General features: G+C 30.6%; 1 protein-coding gene and 1 long non-coding RNA gene across 3 annotated transcripts in view; one reads left to right on the top strand and one right to left on the bottom strand.

Moving 5' to 3' along the window:
- Positions 1 to 1,564: 1,564 nt before the first annotated feature.
- The window catches only part of LOC105275117 (vesicular glutamate transporter 1), a 35,016-nt gene continuing 10,656 nt past the window's right edge, over positions 1,565 to 25,924 (bottom strand). Inside the window, exons 3-9 of the mRNA XM_026974124.1 lie at positions 18,947 to 19,164; positions 18,376 to 18,704; positions 17,418 to 17,592; positions 16,199 to 16,491; positions 15,374 to 15,754; positions 14,843 to 15,052; positions 1,565 to 11,027 (exon numbers count right to left, since the gene is read on the bottom strand). Coding sequence (XP_026829925.1) covers positions 10,788 to 11,027; positions 14,843 to 15,052; positions 15,374 to 15,754; positions 16,199 to 16,491; positions 17,418 to 17,592; positions 18,376 to 18,704; positions 18,947 to 19,164 — 1,846 coding nt within the window. The 3' untranslated portion in view covers positions 1,565 to 10,787. The remainder of the gene's footprint in view (positions 11,028 to 14,842; positions 15,053 to 15,373; positions 15,755 to 16,198; positions 16,492 to 17,417; positions 17,593 to 18,375; positions 18,705 to 18,946; positions 19,165 to 25,924) is intronic.
- LOC113563069 lies at positions 21,547 to 24,633 on the top strand. Of its 2 annotated transcripts, XR_003407305.1 has the most exons (5): positions 21,547 to 22,222; positions 22,544 to 22,671; positions 22,808 to 23,013; positions 23,214 to 23,371; positions 23,656 to 24,633. It is a non-coding gene; the product is annotated as an uncharacterized LOC113563069 (long non-coding RNA). The 2 variants fall into 2 exon arrangements; XR_003407304.1 differs by lacking the exon at positions 22,544 to 22,671 and having other exon boundaries at positions 21,857 to 22,222.

Here is a 25,924-nt window from a genome sequence, read left to right as displayed (position 1 = left end):
TTTATATTTCTATAAAATACTTTCTTTTCTACATAAATAGTTTAAAAAGATGTGAAAATGGAAAAGTATTATTTAAGAAAATATTGATCCTTTCGAAAGAATGTATTTACAACAGTATATTTTTATGAAAATTGAAATCTTATTAAAATATGATTCACATCTATAATATATAGTTTACGTTCATGATTCCGAAATAATTACAGATATATTAGGAAATCATAGGAACATCTCTCCGCGTGCGTAATGGACTGATCCCACGGGATGTTATTAGAGAGTTAATTCTCACGTGCGTAACGCGCGGAAATGTTTTCTGCATAACTAAATAATACGTTATCATAAACAATGCTTTATGCAATGCGAGAAATGACTTTGGAGCGTCTATTTAACGATTGCCACGTGTATAAATTACTGTCGTGCTTACGGGAAAATGAGAGGGATCTCTTGGTACTTTCAACTGTCACGTTTACTTTCATCCCCGGTGTTGCGATATTCAGAGTTTCAAATTGCACGACCTAACATATGCGAAAAAAAAGAAAATTACTACTCGGAAAATGAACATTTTGCAATCATGAACTGATTTAGCAAAACATGGATTAATGTACTTGTAATTTTATATACTTTCGTGATCATTTAAAGCAATAAAGTATTATAACTTGTAATTACTTTATTACTATATTCATTTTTAATCATTTCTAAAAGTACGTCTTAAAGAAACAGTCAAACTAATGTCTGAATTCTGTTACTTTTTTTCTCTCTTTTTTTAAATTAACATAATTATATTTTTTAAATTATAGTACCTTGAATTACTGTATATCTAATTTTTAAATTTTTAATTGTTTAGTTAAAACTTCTTTCAATATCATTTTTAAAAATATATATGTTTTAGTTTTAAAATGATTCGATTAATAAGAACTAAGAACTAGACTTAAAATATAACTAGATCGTTAATATACAACTTTGTAAATTGTTATATTGATTTGAAGAATTTGTTCCGAGTATACCTTCTTGAAAATATGAATGAATGAAGATGAAGGAGAGAATAGAAAAGTACATAATATTTTTTATTACTTAGACAATGTCCAACTGACATCATACCTTGACAGTTGATTTGTTATTCACTAGTGCATTGAATAGTCTTTCAATGTCTTGTCAGGTAAGTATTACTGACTCTATGCGTGTGAGTATTACTCATACGCGCTTACACACACGTTATGTAAATATAAGAGAGCAGTAGTTAATAAGCGATTCCTATGATAGCAATGAAGGCGAATGAACGCATATTCATATTTCATTTAATGATTGTCTCAAGGCTAGGGAAAATAATGAAATCTGTGCCAAGAAGAAACAGTTTTTGTTCGTAATGTTCTCATTTCTCGCTCTTCTCGTTTTATAAATAAATAAGTCGGTCGCTGTTTGTAATTAGTGAAGAATTTACCGGAAAAAAGATACGGAAGATACGGAATAGAAATGAATATATTTCACGGTGAGCAAACATTAGATCCAATGTAATACGTTTCCAGGTACATGTTGCAGGTACATTGAAGGGTTCAAGAGGAACGAGTTCTGAAAAGATTGGTTTGGCATTTATTGTCAATAACCGCCAATATATCTTGTTTTAATTACATAATACACTGAAAATTACAGTATTACATACATATTTAACATAATAATTATTGTTGCAACGATCAGTAACAAAATGCAGATTGCACTGGCACGTAACAACAATCTCTAATATGCGACTACATGTACAATATGGAGCAAGCCTACTAATATGAACGATTAAAAATGCATTTTTTTCTTGCAATTACATCGTAATCGTATAGATACGTCATCGCGTTTCGAAGATTATTAGAAAACATTTCTGGAATATATGTAATTATTTCCATGAAGAACGAGACTGTAAGATAATGGACAAAATAAAGTTACATAAATGATGAATGTTTGTTAACAATTGAAATGGTTTTATTTATTCGCATTAATTGTTTTTCGCGTGACTTACAATGAGAAGAAATACATTTCTCAAAAGTTTATATTTAAACATTCATCCTTATGATGCGGTCTTATGCGCCATTTACATAAAATTAATTAATGTTAATTGAAATTTAATCAAATTTTCCTTTCTGTTGCGATTTCTGGAAATCGATTTTAAAATCTCGATAAAATTTTCATTAATTTCAATTAATATTTATGGAAATCGCTTTATATCGGAAAACTCTGAATACGATGCATCCTGATTATGTGCGTGTCACATTAACGCTAGACTCGTGTTCGCATGATGCAAAGAAACAGCAGACGCTTTTGATTTATGCATAATCCTAATAACATTAATATTCTTAACAAATGTTTATATGTATATGTAACTAACATTGCATTATTGTCTGTTAAGCTTTAACGTAATATTTCTAAAACAACTAGATATAGTTGAAAAACTCAGGTAGTCTTTGAACAATATGAAAATTAATTCTCTTTCGTAAGAAGTGAATGCTTTACGAAAACAAAATTTCGTCATTCTAGATACGATAAAATACATGTGATTTAAAACCAAAAGGTGTTTAAGTGACATACTAATTACGTAAAGCTCAACGTAGATTACTTAAGATGCGACTTTCTTTCACTCGATTGCTATAACAATTCATAATATCACTGTAGCAACAACAAAGCAATTCTTTTAAACAATGAAACATTTTGTATGATACAAACTAGTCTCTTAGGATCATCGCTTAAGAAAGCAGTAATTACGAATTAAATATTCCATAAACAGGAATAATGACAATAAAAGAAGCTTGCTATATTTGATACGTAATACGAAGCCATCAAATGTTTAATATGTAATGTTTATCAATTAATACTTTCCATATTTTCGGCGTGAAATTCTCGTTCTCGTGTTCTAACATATATAATATAAGTTAATTAGTATAATTAGTTAAGCAAGATAAAATATTTATTATTGAATATTTCTAACAATATATTAAATAAACGTTAAAAACTTTACCTCAAATTTTTCATTGAAATCAGAGAATAAATATTTTATACGTATAATGTATAAATTTCTCGAGAATTTCGCGTCGCTTGCTATTTAATATGTATACAGAGTGTCCGGTAATGGAGGCACCAACGCACGGGAGTTGATAAAGCGAGTTAAGTTTCAGTAAAAACTTCCTATGTCATTTTCCAACCCACCACAAATTTTGAGATATTAAAGAAAAAGAATCGGCAAATGAGAGCGCGTCAAGGCGGTATTAGGCGTGGTGCTCATGGTAGCAACCTATTAAAACTATTATAATAGAAAAGACTGTCAGCGGCGCGTTGTCCCTCTCCACTTTGCCGCGAATTAATGCTCATTGCTAGGTAATACAACCATTGGCATGTCAAAAGCATCTCGGCGCTCTCATTTGGCAATCCTTTTTAATATCTGAAAATTTTACATGATTGTTTGGAAATTGATACCTTTTTACTCAAGCTCAATCCGCTCTATCATGTTTTGCGTTGGTATCTTAATTACCAGACACCCTATGTGTATATACATATATATATATATGTGAAACATTACGCATTTATTGTCCTTAATAACATATTACTTTCATTCTTTTACGAACTTTTGTCGTTATTGTCAATACAGTAATTTTTTGATACTTTCGAATGTTTAATCGAAATACGTAAATTGGTATTATATGCTAATTACATGCTGGAAAATATACAAATAGCAATAATCTATGAACGCCGGTATACGCGGCATTGTACATATTGAATAATATATACATACACGTATAGAAATGTACTTTGTGTATGTGTGTATGTGTATGTATGTATGTGATTAATATTCCAAATCGTAAACTGTTCAATGCTTATCCTCTCCTCTAGAATATACAAGTACAATATATGTATATATGTATAAAATTATAAGGTCTCTCTGTTAATATCGCAAAATTTTTAAATTACTACCATGCCTTTTAATGGTGAACAAAAAGTATTGCGTGCACATTTATGCCATGTTTTTTTTTCAACTCAGAAAATATGTTAAAAATGATTACAACAATTTAATTTCTTTTAAACAAAATGTGAGGTTCTCTTAATAATTTAAGTTATGTATTGCATATTCTTGTCGTTATATATAAGTTGGAAGAAAGAAGATATAATAATTATATACATATATCTTCGTAAGTCAACATTTGCAATCATTTTATACATTCTACAAACTTTTGTATGCTGTAAAGATTTGATGATATTGTTATGGTTCCTGCATGATGCACTTAATTATCTTGTGCTCTTGTGCATTTGTCTTTCACATTTGGACAATGTCGTGATGCAAATTTTTCGCAAAAATATACTAGTAGTTTTTTAATTTAAGCAAAATGTAAATGTTATTTTGGATGATTTATACTTTTATCATATTTCTGCGTGCTTCTTTTTATCTTTTGTGGAACATTCTAATAACTATAACTTTCAGCTTTTTTTCATGTACGAACAGAAACACAAGGATTCTGTAGTCAGTGTTCTTTTAGTTGCTCTCTGATTGCATTTATAAAAAGCAAATGCACGAGGAAATTTGTCTATAATGTCGCCTATATAATATATAGTATATATATTTATAAAGCTAATCGTTACAAAGCGATACAGGGTGTGCCGAACGTAAAGCTATGCTAATAATTCGTCTAGTTAACAATCTCGCAATAACAATAATCGTTCGTGTAAAGTATTTTTTTAATATTCATGAATTTTCAGAATAAACTGCATATATATTCCTGACATATATATTCCCCACCCCGTGCTCCATTTGTTTATTGTCATAATTATTATTGGAACTGTATGTGTGTGTGTGTGTGTGTGTGTGTGTGTGTGTGTGTGTGTGTGCGCGCGCGCGTGCGTGCGTGTGTGCGTATGTGTGTGTAAGTATTATTATCAATATTATTGTTCGAACAGCATTAGAACTTAGCTTAGGTTTCTTGTAATAATAATATTTTATAATAGATATATCTCGAGTCCAGAAACTCTCTCTCGGTTTGATGAATAAAGTCGCGAATAACCATTAGGCCAGTCACTACTTCGAGAGAATACAATGATAAATATACAGATATATTCCGTTATATATCTTTCTTCCCCTTCTGCATATTTCTGCTATTCACTTATCTTTCCTTTGTATATATATTTTTTTATTCAACTTATTGCATATTGATGATATTATGTTTTACTCTTTACATACATACTTTTTATGTATTCTATTTTTAAACTTAGCGTATTTTTAACCTTTGCTGTGTAATCGGCGTGACTGATTCTGTATAGAAGAAAATATGCAATTAAATGAAAAAGAGAAGATAAGTAAATAGAGCAGAAGATATATAAATATTTATAGGAAGAAACGCATGCGCAAGTAAATGATTTAATGTCAATCGGTAAAAAATAAAATACGAAATATTCCGTGTACGTACGCCATATTCTTCCAACAAAATTGAAAATCGATCTCTTTCTTAACCAGATTAGATTTCTATAATCTCTTTTATATTTTCCATACAACTTTTTATATGTTATTGCAACTCGATCCTTATACAAAAATAATCGATAACTGAGATCGTATGAAAATAATCGACACACACTTTTCCTTTCAAATACGACGAGAGAAAGCGTTTTACTTTCCTTGTTTTTTTCGTTTTCACAGAAATTATTACTGTGATTTACATTTTGGATCTTCTTTCTCTCTTCTCTCTGTAAGCCTAGCAAACGAATCGTTTCTCTCAGCGCAACGGTGATGCAGACAGTACATGATAGTTAGGTGACAGTTATCGTATTGCATGCCATTAATTTCAAGTGTGCCGCATGTGTATTTCCGACTTTCTATCATCATGTGTCTTTTTTAAAGCATACGGTCGATGCACCGAGCAAAAAATGTGCATTGCAGCATCGCCATTTCGTGTCGTCATTGGTACGAGCGTTTTAATCGCCAACTGTTATTATTCATTCAACATTGTCACTGATGTCACAAAATGAGACTCTTACTATTGCATATGCAGGGTGTTTGGCAACAGCCATGTTGCGGCGAACGGAGTGATGTTTCCTGTCGAAAACTGTAATGATGCTTCCTTTATGTAATTTCGTTAAAAATTAAAATTGACGCAAAAAGTAGTTTTCAAACTAAAAATCTGAGATTAACAGTATTTCAATCAAAACATCTCAAGTGCCAATGTAATATCGTAATTTATATTCAAAAATGTTATATCCGATTCGGTAATTTGTTAAAAAGATTTTTCAAATCAAACAGAACTAAAAACTATATTTCAGTACAGGTTTACATCTGCGATACTTGCAAAAATTTCTATTTCTTTAATCGCTTATATCTTGAAAACAACTTAAAGACTTCTTATTCTTTAATTTCTCATTTTTATTATAATCATGTTATATGTGAAAAACATATTTAGTTTTTGACAAGAAACATCGAAACCAGTTGACCAAATATGATCATTTTTAAACGTCCTGCATATAAATGTATGATATAATAAAAAGTTACATAACTATATAAACAAATAATTATATATAAATTCTAGATCTGGTGCTCTGTTATAACACGTGCATCAGGCTTTAAGTATTATTATTGTCGCACAGTAAAGCGTCTGAGAGAAAATTAATATTTTCAAGCATTCCTTTGTGCCTTAACTCTCAAATGTATCGATCACACGCATTGACGTCATTAATTATTTAATATATAATTACACGATATGACTAATATACACAGAGTAACTCTGGAAATTGTAATGCTAGACTATAAATTTTTTAAGTGAAAATAGAGAAATGTGTTAGAGGAAAAAAGTTGAAAAGAACTTAACAATGTCACAATAAGTTAGATATTGTTAAATACTTTTTGTACAACATTTCTCCATCTTTATTTAAAAAATCGGTAACTTAATCCAATTTCTAAAATCACTCTGTTTACTAAATAAATAAATAAATAAATAAATAAATAGATAATTACTTATTTATTTATTTTTTATATTTATATTTCTATTAACGTATAATGTGTAATAACGTATGCCGCACGACATATATACGTGTATAATCTTATACTTTTATCGACGATGAATGCGAGACATTTACCGATACCGTGTATCAATACATATATTACATAGATATCGGTATGTCAATAACTTTAAAGGATCTCGCATAAATTGACTAATTTTGTAATTTCTCTTTGACCATCGGAAAGTCTAGCTATCCGCTTCCCGCTGATAGGCTCATACACGCACAGGATGTTATGTCCCATGTCTTGTACGTACAACTGTATGTACAATGATATATTGATAGTTGTGAAATACTCTTATGTTCAAACCAGCAAAGTTTTAAATAATACTTAAGAAAAATATACCTTTTTATTTAGAAATTAATTGTTTCATTTAATTATCTCATGCTTGAAAATGATCAAATCAATTTCATATTATGAAGAAGCGTTCTTGTGAACGTGACATTATTACACCTGGTTGTACCGTTATTTATATCTTCCACGTAACATGTATTTTATTTATATACGTATATGTATATAAGATTAAATTTATCTCAGCAATCGTATCAGTTAATTTCAAGTCAGTCCAATTTTCGATATTAAACGCTCGGACCTAGCTTCCATGTTTATTGGCAACAAAAGTCTTGTTTCAATCGTTGTTCTCCATATATAGAATGTTCGATAACAGAATTTAACAAACACAGAGCAATATTTCATTTTAAGAAATTAAAATAATTTATATAGGTATAAAAGATTTGAAAATTTTAGTTTGATACTTTGAATTTGCGTATTTTCCTTTTTTTAAATCTTAATGTTAAATATCTCAATAACTTTCTCTATATCTTGAGCTAAAATTGTTATTTATCTAAGAATCAGTATTTATCTAAACATATATAAATCAAAAGTTTTTACAAAACTTGTCGTCGTGGATGCTAATCACACGATATTATTATTGGATACTTTGCGTAATATAAAAAATGGCACTAACTCGTAATTAGCTAATTTGCATCCTTAATCTTTACTATTCTTGCCCGCAAAATTCGGCACAATATGTCGTGCATTTCCTATTCTGTTTCCTTGTATATGTCCCGTTTTGTCTTTAACGCATACGCGTGTGTAAAGATCATAAAGAACGTACATAAATATTCATATGCGTGTAATAAAAGAAGCGCGCATCGACGTGTTGTGTATATGTGTACAGATACGTATACTGTATACGTATGTACGTATACGTATATGAAGTACATCTATATATGACAATGTATAATATATTATATATTTCTTTCCTAATATACTTCTCGATATCTTGACTTCTCTGTATATTCATTTTTATTTAGTTTCGTCTACTAATATCATACTTTCTAACGGTACTTTCATTTCGTTTTTTATCACTTTCTTACATATACTTTCATTCGTTTTAAGATTCGCGATACGAATATCTTTGAGTTTAGCTCGGGGGAATTAAAAGAACCTGCGTCAGAATGTTAATTTAGAATGCGCCGATTCGTATGATCGTCCTCCTCTATTATTTTTCACAACAGTTTGCGCTCTACATCCGGTAAATGTTAATCTGATTAAAAGATTAATTAACAACTGTTACCTTTCTCTGCTTTCAATTTCTTTGTGCTTCTCCTAATTTACTAATTTCACCGCCATGTGACCGCGCCATACGACATAAATATCTTGTGAATATCTGCAGATATTTCTTTTTTATTTAAATATCACGTGATATCGAGATTTTTTAATATTGCATCTCTCTCTCCAATTAGTTGTTCCTTTATATAATATAATCGAATAGCAGAAGTCTGATTACACACGAAACATATACATGTTTTAATGCAATAATAATTTTCGTTTGTTTCTCTTCAATTTGTAATCAATAGGTATATACGTTGTCAGACACTTGAGAAAAATTTCGACATTTACTGAATAACCATAGATATTTTTCTCTGATATTTACATTGTATGGATAATATCGTCATTATCGCGAATTTAATTGTACTATATCAAAGTGTGCGTAAAAATACATCACGCATCTTTGGCGTAAGTTCCATTTGGTGACCGCGCCGATATGAGCGTCATTCTGTTTTTGTTGCTCACTGAATACTCAACAGAGATAGAATGATGCTCGCGTCAATACAGTCGCAAAATGGAATTTACTCTCTTTGTGTATAACTTTAATTTTCTTTTTGACGCGATGTATGTCATTTATCATATCGAGTCGCGTAATCCTCCTCCTTTATTGCTATGTTCCTATTATTTCGCGTAAGTAAGCAAATCCATAATTCGGAGTAAGACAAGTCGAGAAATTAGAAATACCTAAAAGTTTCAGCGATTTAGCTATGTCGCGCGCACGGAGATCACTCGTGATTGCTATTTTCTCAAACCTTCCCGTTAATTATTGTTCGCGAAGAAAGTTATTGTCTGCGAAGATTTGAGTTATTGTCGTTTTGAGACACATCTCGACCTGGTCACTGGTAGCATACATTCTACTAAAGAACCTTCGACTCTAAACAAAAAGATAAAGATAAAGAAGGTCTGAGCTATATTCCAATAATTACTTCTATAAATTAAAAGCACACTCTCTTTACACAATCTCTTATAAATGACTACGCTGGCATTAATGAGAATTATTTTATCGCGATACAACTTGACTTAACAATACGCTTAATAATCTTTAAGGTTTAAAACAATATAAGTAAAAAGTATAGTAATGCAACTAATTGCATATTAAATAAGATGAAGTTTTAAAATTTTTGTCAATTAATCACTTCTGTTTAACTTTTAAAAGTCTGAAAAATTAAAATAAAAGTATCTTCCTAATAAAACATTGCGTTACACAAAGCACGTTTTTAGGCACGATTGTAATGACTTATTGTCGTTTTCGTGTGTGTGTGTGTGTGTGTGTGTATGTAAGTGTTGTGTATCAGTCCTTTTCATTTATCATAAATTGCTCTAAAAAATAATGTATACACATGTCTCGAAACATAAATAAATATCGATATTGTCGATTCTAATAATGACACAGCGAGATAATGTCTGAACACGTTCCTTCTTGTGCTATTGTCCAGTTATCCAGTCATGTGATCATACACAGCATCATCCCTGCACTCTTAGGTATTACGCTCAACAAAAAGATTGCGCACTTCTTCTCTTCGTTTCTCTTCGAGCTTTCATCGAGAAACTTGGAAATATATTTAACATAAAAATATTAATATTTTTAACTGTACTTTAGAGTTTGTGAAGTCTCAGGTCATATACTATACCAAATTTTACTTATAAATATATCCATGGCACGCGCGGACCTCAGACACGTCACAATCAACACATTAAGCAATTTGGTTAGTAACAATCTTAGTTAATTCTTAATTAACGAAGATTTAATGTATAGGTATATATTTTACTTTTTTCATACGCAAGCACGCACGCGTCATAATTTTATCACACATTTCAATAAGATCTTTCATTCTAATCTTTTACTGCTGAATAAACTTTACCAGAACAGAACGACATTATTATGCATCTTCAGAATAAATTATTTAATAATAAATTAGATTAAATCTTTACTTTCTTTAACAAGAAAAATAAGGTATTTTAATAAGTTTCTTCTTTCAAGCTGAATAAAGTTGTGCATGTTCTGAATTTTGAATTCAACAAAATCCGATTTCACTATTCGTTAATGAAGATGCGCCATGTCTGAGGAACCGGCGGATCGATAACTAACGATGTAAGTAGTCTACAACCTCATAGAAGCGATCCGCTTTCTTCGGGTCCAATTGCTCTGCAGACATCGATTTCGGTTTTACTGCTGACGATGCATAATGTCATGCGTGTAGTCATCCGTCGCTGACGGCTGCACGTAAGACGCGCTGATGTCAGTGGCGAACGGATTCGTCGAATGGAATGGATTGTTGCTGTTGGTCTCCATTGAACCGTAGCTTATCACGGAAGCTTTATTGTCCTGATATAGATGGCCCTCAGGCGTTGACTGCTCGTAAGTATTCCAATTGTCGGTGACGCTTTCATCTCGGGACGGTTGTTTCTGGAAAAATCCGCGAGATTTCAGTTCTGTTGTAACATTAATAATTTTTATTAATTAACAATTTTTTGAATAAAAAATGAATATTTTTTTAATTCGTTTTAGCTAATATAACAATTATACTCGACGACAGAGAATTAGAGAATCAAGTTTTTTCAGGCCAAAAGTTTGCTAAATTCAAACGGCTGTAACTTCGCCGAAAATCATAAAAGAACGAAGGCTCATTTGAAAAAGCAAAGTCTCGACCCTTTAACATAATATAATAATTTTCGAAAATAATCTATCACCAGGAGGCAGCCTTCTTTTCTCTCTCTCTCTCTCTCTCTCTCTCTCTCTCTCTCTCTCTCTCTCACTCTCTCTCCCTCTTAAATGGAAATTTTTGTTGCAAAATTATACAAATTTATTGTTCCGTATGGAAACGGAAAACTTCTTTCGAAATGTCATATATAAAACATAAAATTAAAAATCTCTACTTTAAGATTAATACAAAAAGATTTATCCATTGTTATTTTCCGGTGGAGATACAAATCTGGAATAAACCGTGCATTTTGCATAATCACCGTGTAGTTGTGAAACAGTAGGAAGAGAGAATGTCGAAATAAACGAAATGTGCATGAGAGATTCAAAAGTGACAAAAAATGAATCAAAATCGCAAAAAACGTGGCTAAAAGCCGGATATAATAATGAACAAAAGCCTCAAACTTTTGACACAATTATTTCAGTTGAGTATAATATATTTTATATCTCAAATTATAGAATATATAGAATCCCTAAAAAAACCTTTTTAAAAAAAGAAAAAATATATACGCCAAGTACATAAAAACTCCCAACTTGTCAAAACTCAAAACTAAATATAAAATCAATAATTAATTAGCCAAGTATCTAGAAGCAGTTTGAGTATTTTACCCAAACGTTTTCCATGCATACTCTCTTATCGCATGACGACATTGAAGTACTTGGCGTGCCCGAATCACATTAAAACGTCCTGTCTTACCTATAAGAGACACAAAATCATTTGCGAGTCATTATTAAAAATCATGAAGATACAAGATACAATACAAATCAAAATATTGTACAAATTTACAAGAATACATGACCACTGCAATTCGGGCACGCCAAGTACTTCAATGTCGTCATGCGATAAGAGAGTATGCATGGAAAACGTTTGGGTAAAATACTCAAACTGCTTCTAGATACTTGGCTAATTAATTATTGATTTCATATTTAGTTTTGAGTTTTGACAAGTTGGGAGTTTTTATGTACTTGGCGTATATATTTTTTCTTTTTTTTAAAAAGGTTTTTTTAGGGATCTCACTCTTTTTTGTAAATTTTTAAAATTTGACTATATTTTAGTTTTACATTCTTTTGAACATATAATTAGTATTACATAATTTCTTTTTATGTTTTATTATCAATTATTTTGCATGCTAACACGTACATCGTTCCGATGCAATTTGTAATAAGGTTTATTAAGAATAATCTTTTGACTTTTATATAAATGTGATGTAAATAATTTTTATATATTTTATACTTTTTTCTGTTTTGCTAACAAAATTTCTCTATGTGATTTAAAATATTTTTATTGTAATTTTAACAATATAACTTTACTTTCACATAAATCATTTTTACGAGTTTTATAATTTTATGCAATGAATGTGGTAGCGCTCGACGTTATGCAATGAAATTCGTGGTATTGGTGCTGTCAATCCCTTTCTCACTAACTAATATGACGTTGCACCACGTCGATGACGGCAACAACAATGACGACGACGACGACGACGATGACGTTGCATCACGTCGATGACGATGACGACGTTGCACCACGTCGACGACAACGACGACGTTGCACCACGTCAACAACGACGACGACGACGTTGTACCACGTCAACAACGACGACGATGACGTTGAACCACATCAACGTCGTCGTCGTCGTCGTCGTCGTTGACGTGGTGCAACGTCATCGTCATCGTTGTCGTCGTCGTCGATGTGGTGCAACGTCGTCGTCGTTGGTGTTGTCGTCGTCGACGTGGTGCATCGTCATCGTCGTCATTGTCGTCGTCGTCGATGTGGTGCAACGTCGTCGTCGTCGATGTGGTGCAACGTCGTCGTCGTTGTGTCGTCGTCATCGACGTGATGCAACGTCATCGTCGTCGTCGTCGATGATGTTGTTTGCAATTACTTGCAATTTATGTCTTTATCGTGAAATAAAACATTTCCTATGTATCACACATTTTTTAATAATTTTTAATAATTTTTTAAATAATTTTTAAATAATTTTTTTATAGTATTTGCGATTTATATCTTTATCGTAAAATAAAACATTTCCATGTATTATTAAAATCATTTTTACTTTATAATAAATTAAATCATGCATGTGTGAACAGCAGCTTGAGGGACAAAATCGCTTTGCATGTGTATGTGCGAACATGCGTACGTGAGTCTGAACCAGAATATGGAAACGGAAAACGGAACGTCACAATTCTAACGTACGATTATAATATCTCAGGATTGACTGCACCAATCTTATTCGAACTGGTCGCGATCGAAAGCTCGCATTCACATTTTATTATACAAGTGCTGTTAGATTTTTGATTACGGCTTTAATTCCTGAGATATTTTAATCATAAGTTGATATGACCTGTCAAATGGCATAAATTCCAGATAAGCTACTTGGTAGCGCGCGACGTTTATGCAATGAAATTGGTAACACTCGATATTATACAGTGACTCTCATTGTTCGGAACGTTATTTTTGATTATGTACTTGGCGTCGCGACGCTACCGCGTCGCTTGATAAATAAAAGAATTAAATTTTATAATATTTATAATTCTTTTCAATCCGCATAATTCTAATATCATTTTTTTCTTTAGGTAAAACAGATTTAATTCAACCTCGCATACATACAGCAAACAGATTTGTATTCAACACATTTCACATATCTTAAACAATCCACTCCAGTTTTTATGTTAATTTAATACAATGCCAATGCTAATCAAACAATGATGTTAATATCATGTAATTTAACATAAAATTAGTAGGAAAATTACAATGTATATGTATAAAATATATGGAAGCAAATTTTATGTAAAATAAATTTATTTAATTTAATATTTAAATTAATTTAATATAATAAATAAATTAAAATATTTTTTATAATCTTATTAAATTTCAGAAAAATGTTAGTACGATTAGCACAATGTCGCATTGCGTGTCATTGTTGCGTTGGTACATGTACGTTGAAAAGGTTAATTTAATGGCGATTTTATGGTGAATGATGTAAAATGAAATTTGTACTATTACATATAAAATATGTTATTTTAACATTTTTGGATCAGTTGATTATAAATTTAATATATAAAGTTATACAACGACAGTTTATTAAGTGTACACATGGACATGTGTTTTTAACACAAAAATTTTAACAAAGACTTTAACGAGAATGAACTTTTTTAACAGAAATAAAAAATGTTGTTTTACTGTGTACTTGGACTTGAATTCTTTCCTTCTTTTCCTTAAGTATCTTTTTAAATAGATTGTACATTTACATGGATAATTTACGTTTTATTATACCTTATACATCTAAAAATATTTATATGTATGAGATACATATATTATGACGTATACATAAACATATAATTTTAATATTTATTAAAACTTAGTTTAGCTTTAAATCATGTTAACTTTAAAAATCCATTAAAATTTAAAATATGAAAAAGATTATTAATAAAATAAAACAATGATAAATATTAAATAAATGATAAATATTAAATTTAGTAAAAATAATAAAATAAGTAGGGTTTGTATAAATTTTACTTACTATGAATTCGGATTGCATGGTTTTTGGTGGAGGTGGAACGGGCGGTTTTGTCTGACCGAACTCGTCCATGGGATTCCAAGTCTTTTGCTCTTCCAAGGTGGGATCAGCCCAGGGTTGCAACTCACCAGAGCAGAAAATAGCGTAAAATGTCACTCCAAAAATATGAACACATGCCGCTATGATAAAAACATTCCGCCAGCTGTATGGATCCTGTACAAAATGTTCTCCTTTTAATCAACTGACGTGGACTGAGAACTGTGATTATTTGGACAATTACAGAATCTTTTAAATTTCTATTTAAATAACATTTCTATTTAATTATCTCCAAAATTATAATTTATACGTTACTGTAATTGTAATGTATTTAATTCAATTACTGTATCATTATTATATTTATTTATTTACTATTATTTGTCAATATTCTGATTTTCTTAATAATATTTTTAATACATTATCACATATTTATATAGATATTGTTACAAATAAAATTATATTTTACTAGATTTGCATTCCATTGATTGTTCATTGTACCTTCTTTTCTGTAATAGTATCCACGAAGAAAGGGACCAAGAGGCCTGCGATAGTGCCAATTCCGTTCGACATGCCCATCAGGATGCTGGCATATCTAGGCGCGATGTCTAAATGATTGACATTGAAGCCGGAAATAGCAAAGCCGCTGCATGCGACGCCTATCGCAAGAGCAAATGTGGCCGCAGCTCCATTCTTGGATGTTGTTGCACTAGCGACTACCAAGAAAAAAAGTGCCTCCATGCCGAAACCACCGCAATTGAAAAGCTTCCTGACAGTCGTCGTTGACATGATGCCGCGTTTACGAAGATAATCTGCCAATAAACCTCCGCATGGTACAATCATCGTCATTAGCAAGTGCGGGAGCGCTCCAATGGTTCCAGTCTATCATGATCAAAATATCTAAATATTAGTGATTTTATTTAACATATTAAATATTATTAATAATATTTTATTAATATATTTAGAGAATTTATCTGGAAATTATGTCTTTACTTAGATTATAAAAGTCTAATAATAATTAATAATAGTTGAAGTCTAATAATATTTATGTACAACTTTCCTCGCTAGGTAATTCTAATTTAAAATGGAATTCGGTTATAGATCATAAACAAATTCCAATTTACACTTAAATTATTCTCCTATAGAGTTAAGATTATACAGGATGCTTAGTGACAATTTGTTAATAAATATGTATTATTTTATATAATAAAATAACTGAAGAAAGAGGGGAAGGGGGAAGAAAGGGAAAAGAAGGGAAAGAGGAAGAGAGAAGTTCCAGTATGATCTATAATTTTATATATAATAAATAAAATCGTTATTATTTACCTCAACAAGCGGCATGCCAAAGGATTCGTGCATGAAACGTGGTTGAAAGAGTACCAGCAGATAAAAGTTCCATGATCTACAAAAATTAGCAACGATGATGGCGTATACGGGCATCGAGGTGAGAAACTTTCGCCAGGGTGTCGACGCCAGTGTAGGTACAGGCACTTTCGTCTGTCCTTGACCGAGCGAATCCTCGATGTAGCGTAATTCACGTGCCGAGATACAGGGATGTTTCGATGGCTTCTCAAAAGCCAACCATAACCAAAAACCGTACCAAATCAAACCGCAAATACCTGTGTTTCAGTTAAAAATTACAATAAAAATTAATGTAACTTTATATATAATTACTATTACTATTACAATGTTTACAGTGTTCAATGTTTTAACGACAAGATAAGAAAACATGAACGCAGATTACAAGACAATCGTATTTTAATAATGTAATATTTTTTGAAAAAATAACTGTCGTTTTTATATATAATATTTCTATGACAGGGATAATGGTGAGATATTTCTTATCCGTTTTTTACACATATGATGAAAAATATATGTATAAATATATATATATACTAAAAAAATTGTGATATCCGCATAAAACTTATTTTTTCACAAAAAGGTATAAAAAGGACGCCGAATATATGTGCTACTTTGTTTTATATATATGAATAAAATATAATATAAAGTATTAAAATAAAATATGTTATATTATATCTCATCCATAATCAAAACGATGTTTTGATATTACAAATTTTATTGTTGAAGCGACATGTTATATTATCCATTATACCTGTTATATTTTATTCAAACCAAGCAGCGCTTATACTTGACGCCTTTTTTGTATCTTTTTTTAAAAGTAAGTTTGTTAAGTATTACATCCCGAACACTTTAAATTATTACATCAAATATTAAACATTACACCAAACCAATGTTTTGTTGATGCTAAAACAAATTCTTCATTTGTCAAATATATTTTATTGTTGCAATCAAACTAATTATTAATAATATAACTTGAATATAATCTGCAGATTAAGCAAATGTTTTTTGACCATTATTAATTTTTCTAACTATAGTTTTTTTTTGATTATGTGTATGTTCACATACACATAATAACCGACGAAATTTGCGCCAAGCGTAGTATATAAAATGCTAGAGTATATGTGTATCAGCAAATCTGTTTCTTCATTACGCACACAATTGAAAAACAGGGAAATTTATTTACCATAAAAATAAAATGATGCTGTCCAACCAAACCAGGAACTCAAATATCCAGATAGCGGCATACCTATCACCATTGCGGCATATGATCCACAGAACGCTAATGTTGCCAAACGTGATCTCTCTAGAGGCGGTGCCCAATATTTCCAAATACCATGACACGCTGGATATGTAACACCCTGTGTACAAAATAAACGTTGCAGTATTTACGACAAATACAATTTCATACAATTTAAATTTCTTATCCTTTCCTATCAATTTCCAATAAATTTCCAATAAATTTCCAATAAATTTGAACTATAATTGTATTCAACATTTTAGGAGTTTGCGACATAGATGGTTATAATTGGATTTGAGTTTCGGGTTAGAGTTTAAAAGTCAAAACCAATTGAGTTTTATTCTTGTAGTATTATAACTTAATCATTCAGCTACAGTTTATCGATTATATTTTATGATGGAGGTTTGAATTTCGCGGGAGATATTTTCTTTTTGTGCTGCGCGCATATTGGATTTTGTTTTACTCACTTCTTTTTTGTACTAATCCGTCTTAGGACGCATACGAGAATGTCTATACTTCTTTTTCGTTTATTATTATTTTCCGCTATTAAATATAAATTGTGTTGGAGTAATTACGTTGGCGTTGTATACGAATAAAGGTTGTCATATACTTTGTGTGGCAATTGAGATTTGCAGCGATTATTTACCTACTCTAATCTCACAACATTTTATAATTTTAATTCCAAAGAAAAACAAAAATTCAATCTAATTAGATTTAGAATTAACTGATAGTGAAAAATCAATTTTTAATAAGCTGAATATGGAATTGCTAAAAGAAATTAAATCACTTTATTTTAATAAAGCTCTTTCATTAAAAAGCTCTTTCGGAAAAATATTTTTAACCGATTACTGACGCATATTCTATTATTTCCGTTCAATTGCATAAAGCCATAAGCGATTCTTACCTCAACCAGTCCTTTCAGCACTTGCACACACATGTCGACGACAGGGTGTACTTTCAGCGCGCCAGGTACCAGAAGATTCAGGAAAGAGGATATCGCGATGGCCGTGCCAAATATCTTATTCGCGGGGTATAGTGACGCCAAAAAACCACCGGGAACTTGTGTCACAAGGTAACCCCAGAAGAATGAGGAGTCGAGGGCACTTTCCACGCCGATCGTCCAGTTATACTTGAAACTGTGTTCGGTATTATTTTCCCCCTGGGTGGTGGTATTCTTTATAACCAATTTAGCCATGCCCATGTTACATCTCATACCAAACGAAATAATAAAGCCTGAAAAATATATGAAACAATGCAAATAAGATGAAATAAATTCATAATGTATCAGATGAACTTTCTCTTACAATCAGATGCAAGATGTTAAGAGTTTTGCTTTCAAGTTTATTAATTAATTTTAATAAATAAATTCATAATGTTTCGGATAAACTTTCTCTTACAATGAGATGCAAGATATTAAGAGCTTTGCTTTCAATTTTATTAATTAATTTTAATAATTAATTATAATTCTAGATTACCTATACAAGCCAAAGATGCAATGGTATATCTTTTGGAAAGGAACGGACATTCTGGCATGCAATAAGTATCGATATGCCGCAACGGTGGTCTCTCCGGCTCCGGAAGTGATTCAAACGAAGCTCCTCTACTATATCCTTTCTCATCCTCAAATCCCTTGTTGTCCTTACTATCTTCGGTCTCGAACTCCTCATAACCACCGACATTACTTCTTCTAAATCTAGACAGAATTGCAATTCTCTTAAAGATTATCATATTATATGTAATAATATATATTATTAAATACGCAAATTAATATTTGGTGCTTTTTTGAAAAAATTGAGATTTTATTTATAAAAGAAATAATAACCATGTCATCTTCGGAATATTCGTAATTATTTTCTAACTACGCTTCTCCATCTATCGAGCAGCTGACAAATCTCCCCTCGGAAAAAAAATAAAGGTTCTTCAAAGAAAAAACGGATTAATTTGTGCACCTATTAATATACATAAATTTTGTTTAAGGATAATTAATATATAATTACAATAATCACACTTTCGTATTATACTCAAGCCTGTATCAAATAATTACATTATGATACGACTTAATATTGAAAGTGACTTATATTTTTTTATTGCTCGACATTTTGAAAACTATGCGATCAGTTTATATTTTAAAGATTTAAATCATGGATTTGAAAGACCCGAATTGATATGGAAGTTAGTCTCAAAGCCCCGGTTACGTGGGTGGGCCGAGAGTGAACTTTAAGATATCAAATGGTAACCTCGCTATCGAAATTACATTTTTGAGTTCTAAGCAAAAAATTAATTAAAATTTGTTTTTTGCTTAGAACTCAAAATTATTAATTTTAAATTTTAATTTTATTTGAGATTTATTTTTTATCAGATATTTCTATAAAAAGATATGACAGGCGAAAACTTTACGTTTATTATGAGTGTTTTTACACAATTTATCATGCTCACGTAGCCGCTTTTCTAAATTAAAAAATATCATGTGCGATTTTCGGATTTCACAACGTTCGAAAAGTATTACTGTTGCACACTGATAATGCTTTTGACATTCGCTTAACTCTAATAACGTATTTACTTTCGTATTAAAAATATCCACGATATTTTCACAATGTTATTGCTTGAATATTATAGCTTTAAACTGAATATAATGAATGTAAAAATAATTGAAATAAATGAATCTTTACAAGTCTATTTATTTTTGTTTCTTATCTATATCTATCTATATCTATACTAATATATAAAGAGGTCAAGTTTGTTCCATTGTTCGGGGTAATCTCAGAAACTACTAAACCGATTTGAAAAAATCTTTCACTGGTGAATAGCTTAGATCTTCCTGAGTAACATAGACTATGTGCAATCGTCTTGCAGCTTCTAAAAATGTGCGCGTCGTAAAAAAATACGTTCTTTATGCTTTATATTTTCCAAATATACCGAGCGCGCGAAGCGCGAGAGGAACAAGCGCCAGCTAGTGAAGGATAAAGTTATGTTTGAATCGCCAACGACGAAAGAAAATATGAGACTAAAAATACGCGAAGCTTATGCTTCAATGATTCCTGAAATATTATCAAATGTTAGAAAACTTTATCAATTCAGATAAAAATAAATTACAAGTCCATTCTGGATATTTTAAGCATTTAATAAATTAAATAAGTCAGAGTAGAAAATCGTGATTTTGATTTCATGTGATTATTCTCGAGTAGCTATAATTTGAAATATGAACCATCATATTTTCTCATAGGAATATCTGAATATGAAAAAAACGTTTTGAAAAAAATTAATTTTTCTTCCATAGAATCCAGAAACATAATTTTGTATAAGAATTCCTTTCATTTCAGATTGTAAAATTCATCCTTGTCCCATTCACGCAACCAAAGAGGTTGCAGGCCTTAGATTTGGAGACTTATTAGACGCATACAATTCAAGACTTTTCGATCGTATATTTTCCGGGATATCAAAGTGTAAAGAGTTATATCAGTCCACCAAATCTGATATTAATCTCTCCCTCTCTCTCTCTTTCATACACAGATACACACACACACACATACACAAAGTAACAATCTAGAGACATGTGAAAATATGGTTTAAATAGTATGTTGTTTAGTACACAAAAAAACATCGTAGGGTACAGCGGGGTAATTTGAATAGCGGGGAAATTTGAATAATAGTAAGCATTTACGAGAATTTCAGAGAAACCCCAGGCAGCACATGTTAGCCTAATATACATATGTTTCTTAGACGTATCTAATGTCTAAGAAACATAAAGTACCATTTGAGAAACGGTTTAAATAGAAACCGTTTCTAGACCTAAATTTCAAAAACGTATTTTTCACGTTTCCACAGAAACGAAAAATTAATTTTATTAAATTGATTCGAAATTATATAATTAATATAGAAAGAATAATAATTTCTTAAGTTCTTCTTAATTTGTGAGTATTAATTATTTCTGTTTAATTTGTGAGTATTAATTAGTTTACATCGTTTCAATGTACTCGATTATGGAACAAGAGACAAAAATCAACACAAGTGTGTGTGTGTGTGTGTGTGTGTGTGCGCGTGCGTGCTTAAGACATAATTTTACACTTTTGAAATGCAGAGATTAATTTCAATAATTATATGAATTTTATCTTGGCAAATTTCAAAAAGTGTTGGATATATGGAGATTTTGTTTGTTATAATTACGTAAAAGCTATTAAAAAAATTTTTTCATTGAAAATGATTTATGTATCATACGTCCTTTTATGTGATTATTATATGTCATGTCCATTTATGTGATGTGATGATTCTTTTGTAAGTGAAACAAAAAAAGTTGTACCTATTTTATTTCTAAATTTGTTTTTATTTATACATTTACATTGCGCGGAAAAATAACATAATTATTGCGCGCGCCGGCATCGAGCGCGCGTTCGCATGATCGGTAGACAGATAGAAAAGGCTATATATTGTTTTCTTCTACGCTAAACATTCGAACGTCGAAGCATCGGCCTGTTGATTGTCGAGCGCAGTGGAACGCACATGTTTGTACACGTTCGTGTATTATGCAGTCGGGTTTTCTTTTGTGTGTGCCTAGGCTATCTTGCGAGTATCGGCGCTTTGGTTAATTGAATTATTAACCTTATTTCCCATTATTGCCTTGAACGGAAAGCTGTTCTGTTCCGCAAAAAGAAAAAGAGTTAGGCTCGGGCTCGATTTCATCATCATCTCTCTCTCTCTCTCTCTCTCTCTCTCTCTCTCTCTCTACAGAAGGTGGGAAAAGCCAGTTTATTAAGGTAAGCATTGTGTACTGATTTATTAATATATTCTAATTACATGATTGAAAATTTATTACCTAATTAAGAAATTTATTTATTGAAACAAGTTATCTCGACATGAATATTCTTAACCTATAAATATTGTTACGTGTTCGGGCAGACTTCGAACATAACAATATCATATGATATTGTAAAGAAAGCAAGACAAATTAAATAAAGCAGATAAATTGTTTCAATAAATAAAATTCTTAATAGATAATAAATATGCACTATATCAAAATATAAGACGTGTACACCTTCGTCAAAAACAATTTCTTCTCCATCATGTTTATTTCCAAGACGTTCATCTCCAAGACGTTCACCTTGTAATATTGTACTAAGTTCGTAAAGTTCCTCATCAAGAGGAACTGAGTCTTCACAGCGCTTACATGACATTACATTAAATACTTCACTTAGGCACTCATCAGGTACGGTTTTGACAGGATTTTTTTATATTTACAAAATCATAATAGCACCGATTAGCATCAATTGCGAACAAACTAAGTTAAATTTTGTTATTTTTTCAATACTTTTATTTGTCTAAAAGGTACATGTTCTTTTCAGATTTGTTTCGTGTTATTATTACAAAATTAGGAGCATTAGAAAACTCAATGAATATACTTCTTCCAATGGTGAAGCAACTTATAGTACACTTCCGACTATTGAAAGTATCTCATATGGAAGGTGTTCCCAAACTTCCAATTGACAGTGATGAAAATTTGGAAGAATTCGAAAGGTTTTTGGATACTAATACAAATTTGGAGTACATGGTAATTGTTATTTCTGTTGTCCTCTTTATTTGATCTATTCATCAGTGTCAAATAGTGTTAAAGTTAAACTTTATGTTTCGAACACTGAAATTCTAACACTACAATTTGAAATTCTTTCTTTTGTATTGTGATTATCTTTTTTTATTGCTTTATGTTTTTCATATAAAACTAACACATTAATTATCATCTTTGTTTGATAGGTTAATACTTTAAGCATATCAGGTGGCACAACTGTTTCTCAGATCAGTAGAAGGACTCTGGAAAGAATAATTACAAATAATTATGCTAGAAATTTTAACGGCAGGAAGAACACCGAAGAAATCTTTCAAGATTCTTAAAATAAAGGACTTAGTCATAGGTTTGTCTTGTTTTTTCTTCTTTTATAACAAATTTTATATAAATACTAATCATGATAGACAATACATATGATATTACATATGTTAATTTCTTATTGATGTTTACATATAAGTTTTGCGCTGAAAAATTATTTTCTGATTAAATTTTCTTCCAAAAACTTCATTATTGTTGAATCATAATTTCACATGTTTATTGTTGTATCGTCTTAATTTTTAGTATTGATCAACATTTATCACATTTAATATATGGCATTTGATCATATGTAAATTTATCTCTTTTTTTTAGCTATTGTCAAGGCTATTGAACCAAATGCTGCAATATATGATGTAGAAAAGTCCATAAAAGATTAGCTCAAATTAGCACCTCTTCGTGTAACCTTAGCCGATTCCAGGGCATTGAAGACAAATTCAAGAAAAGTATAATTTCTCATCGTTTCAGTTTCGATATTAATGTTTATTTTGTATTTACATATTTCTATCCATTCCATTTCAAGAATTTGAGATTTATTATTTAGTAATTTGCAGGACAATTAGGAATATGTATTATCATAGTATTCTGCAATGTACTCGCACTCGCCACTGAAACGTGTTCTCATTGAAGCATTAAAATAAGTATATATCTCTTTACCACCTAATAATGTATCGCAAAGATGACCGATAATATAAAAGCACTGTTAGTTGTTTTGTTATAATGTTATGCGTAATACAATTATGTAATTAAAAATTAAAACCAAAATCGATAAAAACTTTTAGTTTAAAAACTTACATTTAAAACTTAAATTTAAAACTTAGTACATATATGTATACGCAATGTGCAATATTATATACTTTTACACATTTTTAGTTGGCGATGTTTCTGATACTTTGACGGTGGTAAAAAGATATAACAAAAATTATATACTTTAATACCATAAAAATATCAGTAACAGTTTAGCATTTTATTTTATAATGTTTCAGTTTTATATTATGTATTAGTTTAATATTACATTAACATTTAGTTTATTTTGTAGCTTGTGTGTGTAATTCTTTTACAACTTTTATATGCGTTAATTAATTTTATTTTAACGTTGTTATTTACTCTTTAAACATTAAGTATCACATTTATTCTCATTTATAATACTAAAAACATCGTACTTTAAGTTGTACCGACATTTTCCTTATAAAACATATACAAAAAAAACCTGAAGCTTTGTACAAATGTACAATTCTAAATTGTGTTGATTTCTAAAATATATTATTTATAATTATGTTCTGCAAATGTTATCAAAAACAGAATATGAAGTTCACATATATATACAGGGTGGTCCTGAAATTTTACATATATGTATATATGTAAATATAAAAATATAACTTTTAATAAAAAGTGTAGTTGAATGTTTAATCTCTACATGTGCGCGTTCGGAGGGGAATCTCTTTGGTCGCTCTTATTTTATCGTCATTGTGTGTGTGTGTGTTTGTGCGCGCGTGCGTGTGTGTGTAGAATGATTGTAAAGGGAAATCTCAAAGAAAGCCTCTTTTTTGATATAGTATATAAGGTGTAATTTTCTATATTACCAATACCAATTTCAGAAATCGTTTAAAATACTTTTATATATCAAAGTTTTATTTATATGATAAAGCATAAAAAGATATACGTTCAGCTTTCCAAATGATTTTTGTACACTAAAAAACAAAGTGACAAATGTTGTTTCTTAATTTGCCAAAGAAATTTTATATGAAGCATCATTGATAAATTTTCAAGCAATATTTGTCATTATTATTAATTGCACAAAGAGTATATTTAGAAAGCATAATATATTAGTATCTCAGAGGTAGACAGTGTTAAGTCACATTTGTTGCAAAAACAAAATTTTTATATTTTATGAATGAGGTTGTTAAGGAAATGTTAAGTTAATTCATAAAATATAAAAGTCTAGTTTTTTTACAAAAATGTGACTTAACACTGATCTATCTTTGAGGCATTGATATATAGAATTGATATTTTTCTGACGGTTTCTGAAACGTTTATTTTCCCGAAAAAGAAAAGTTTCTCCTAACGTTTTTTTGGTGGACATTTTTCTCCTAAATAAACGTTTCAATAAAATGGTTATGAAACGTTACGGCAAAACGTTTATGAAACGGTTTTGAAACCAATGTGTGCTGCCTGGGACATAAGACGCCATGTTTGATGTTTGAGGTTAGCAACAAAGAAGATACTGTGGTCTAGATATTCATATAAGCAGGGTTGGGAAAGTTACTTTTTAAAAGTAACGCGTTACCGTTACCGTTACTTTCCGGAAAAAGTAACTCGTTACCGTTACTCGTTACCGATTTTAAAAAGTAACGCGTTACGGTTAAGTTAAAAGTAACGATAAAAAATCATTACTTTTTGTTACTTTTTCCTTAATATTAAGGAAAGCTCCTGAGTATTCACCACAGCTATGTTGGATCGTAATCTCAAAAGCGAAAAATGACATGCTGAGAATTCTTGCGTGCCATTTTCTAATAAAAAGATATTTCGATTACAAAAGCCTCCGAATCCCTTCAGCATACTTCTAAAAATGTCCGAAAACTAA

This window comes from Ooceraea biroi, chromosome 1 (assembly GCF_003672135.1).
Source record: "Ooceraea biroi isolate clonal line C1 chromosome 1, Obir_v5.4, whole genome shotgun sequence".
NCBI classification, from domain to species: Eukaryota; Metazoa; Arthropoda; class Insecta; order Hymenoptera; family Formicidae; genus Ooceraea; species Ooceraea biroi.
Note: the sequence above shows the minus strand (reverse complement) of the source record. Positions and strands in the feature narration are given on the sequence as shown.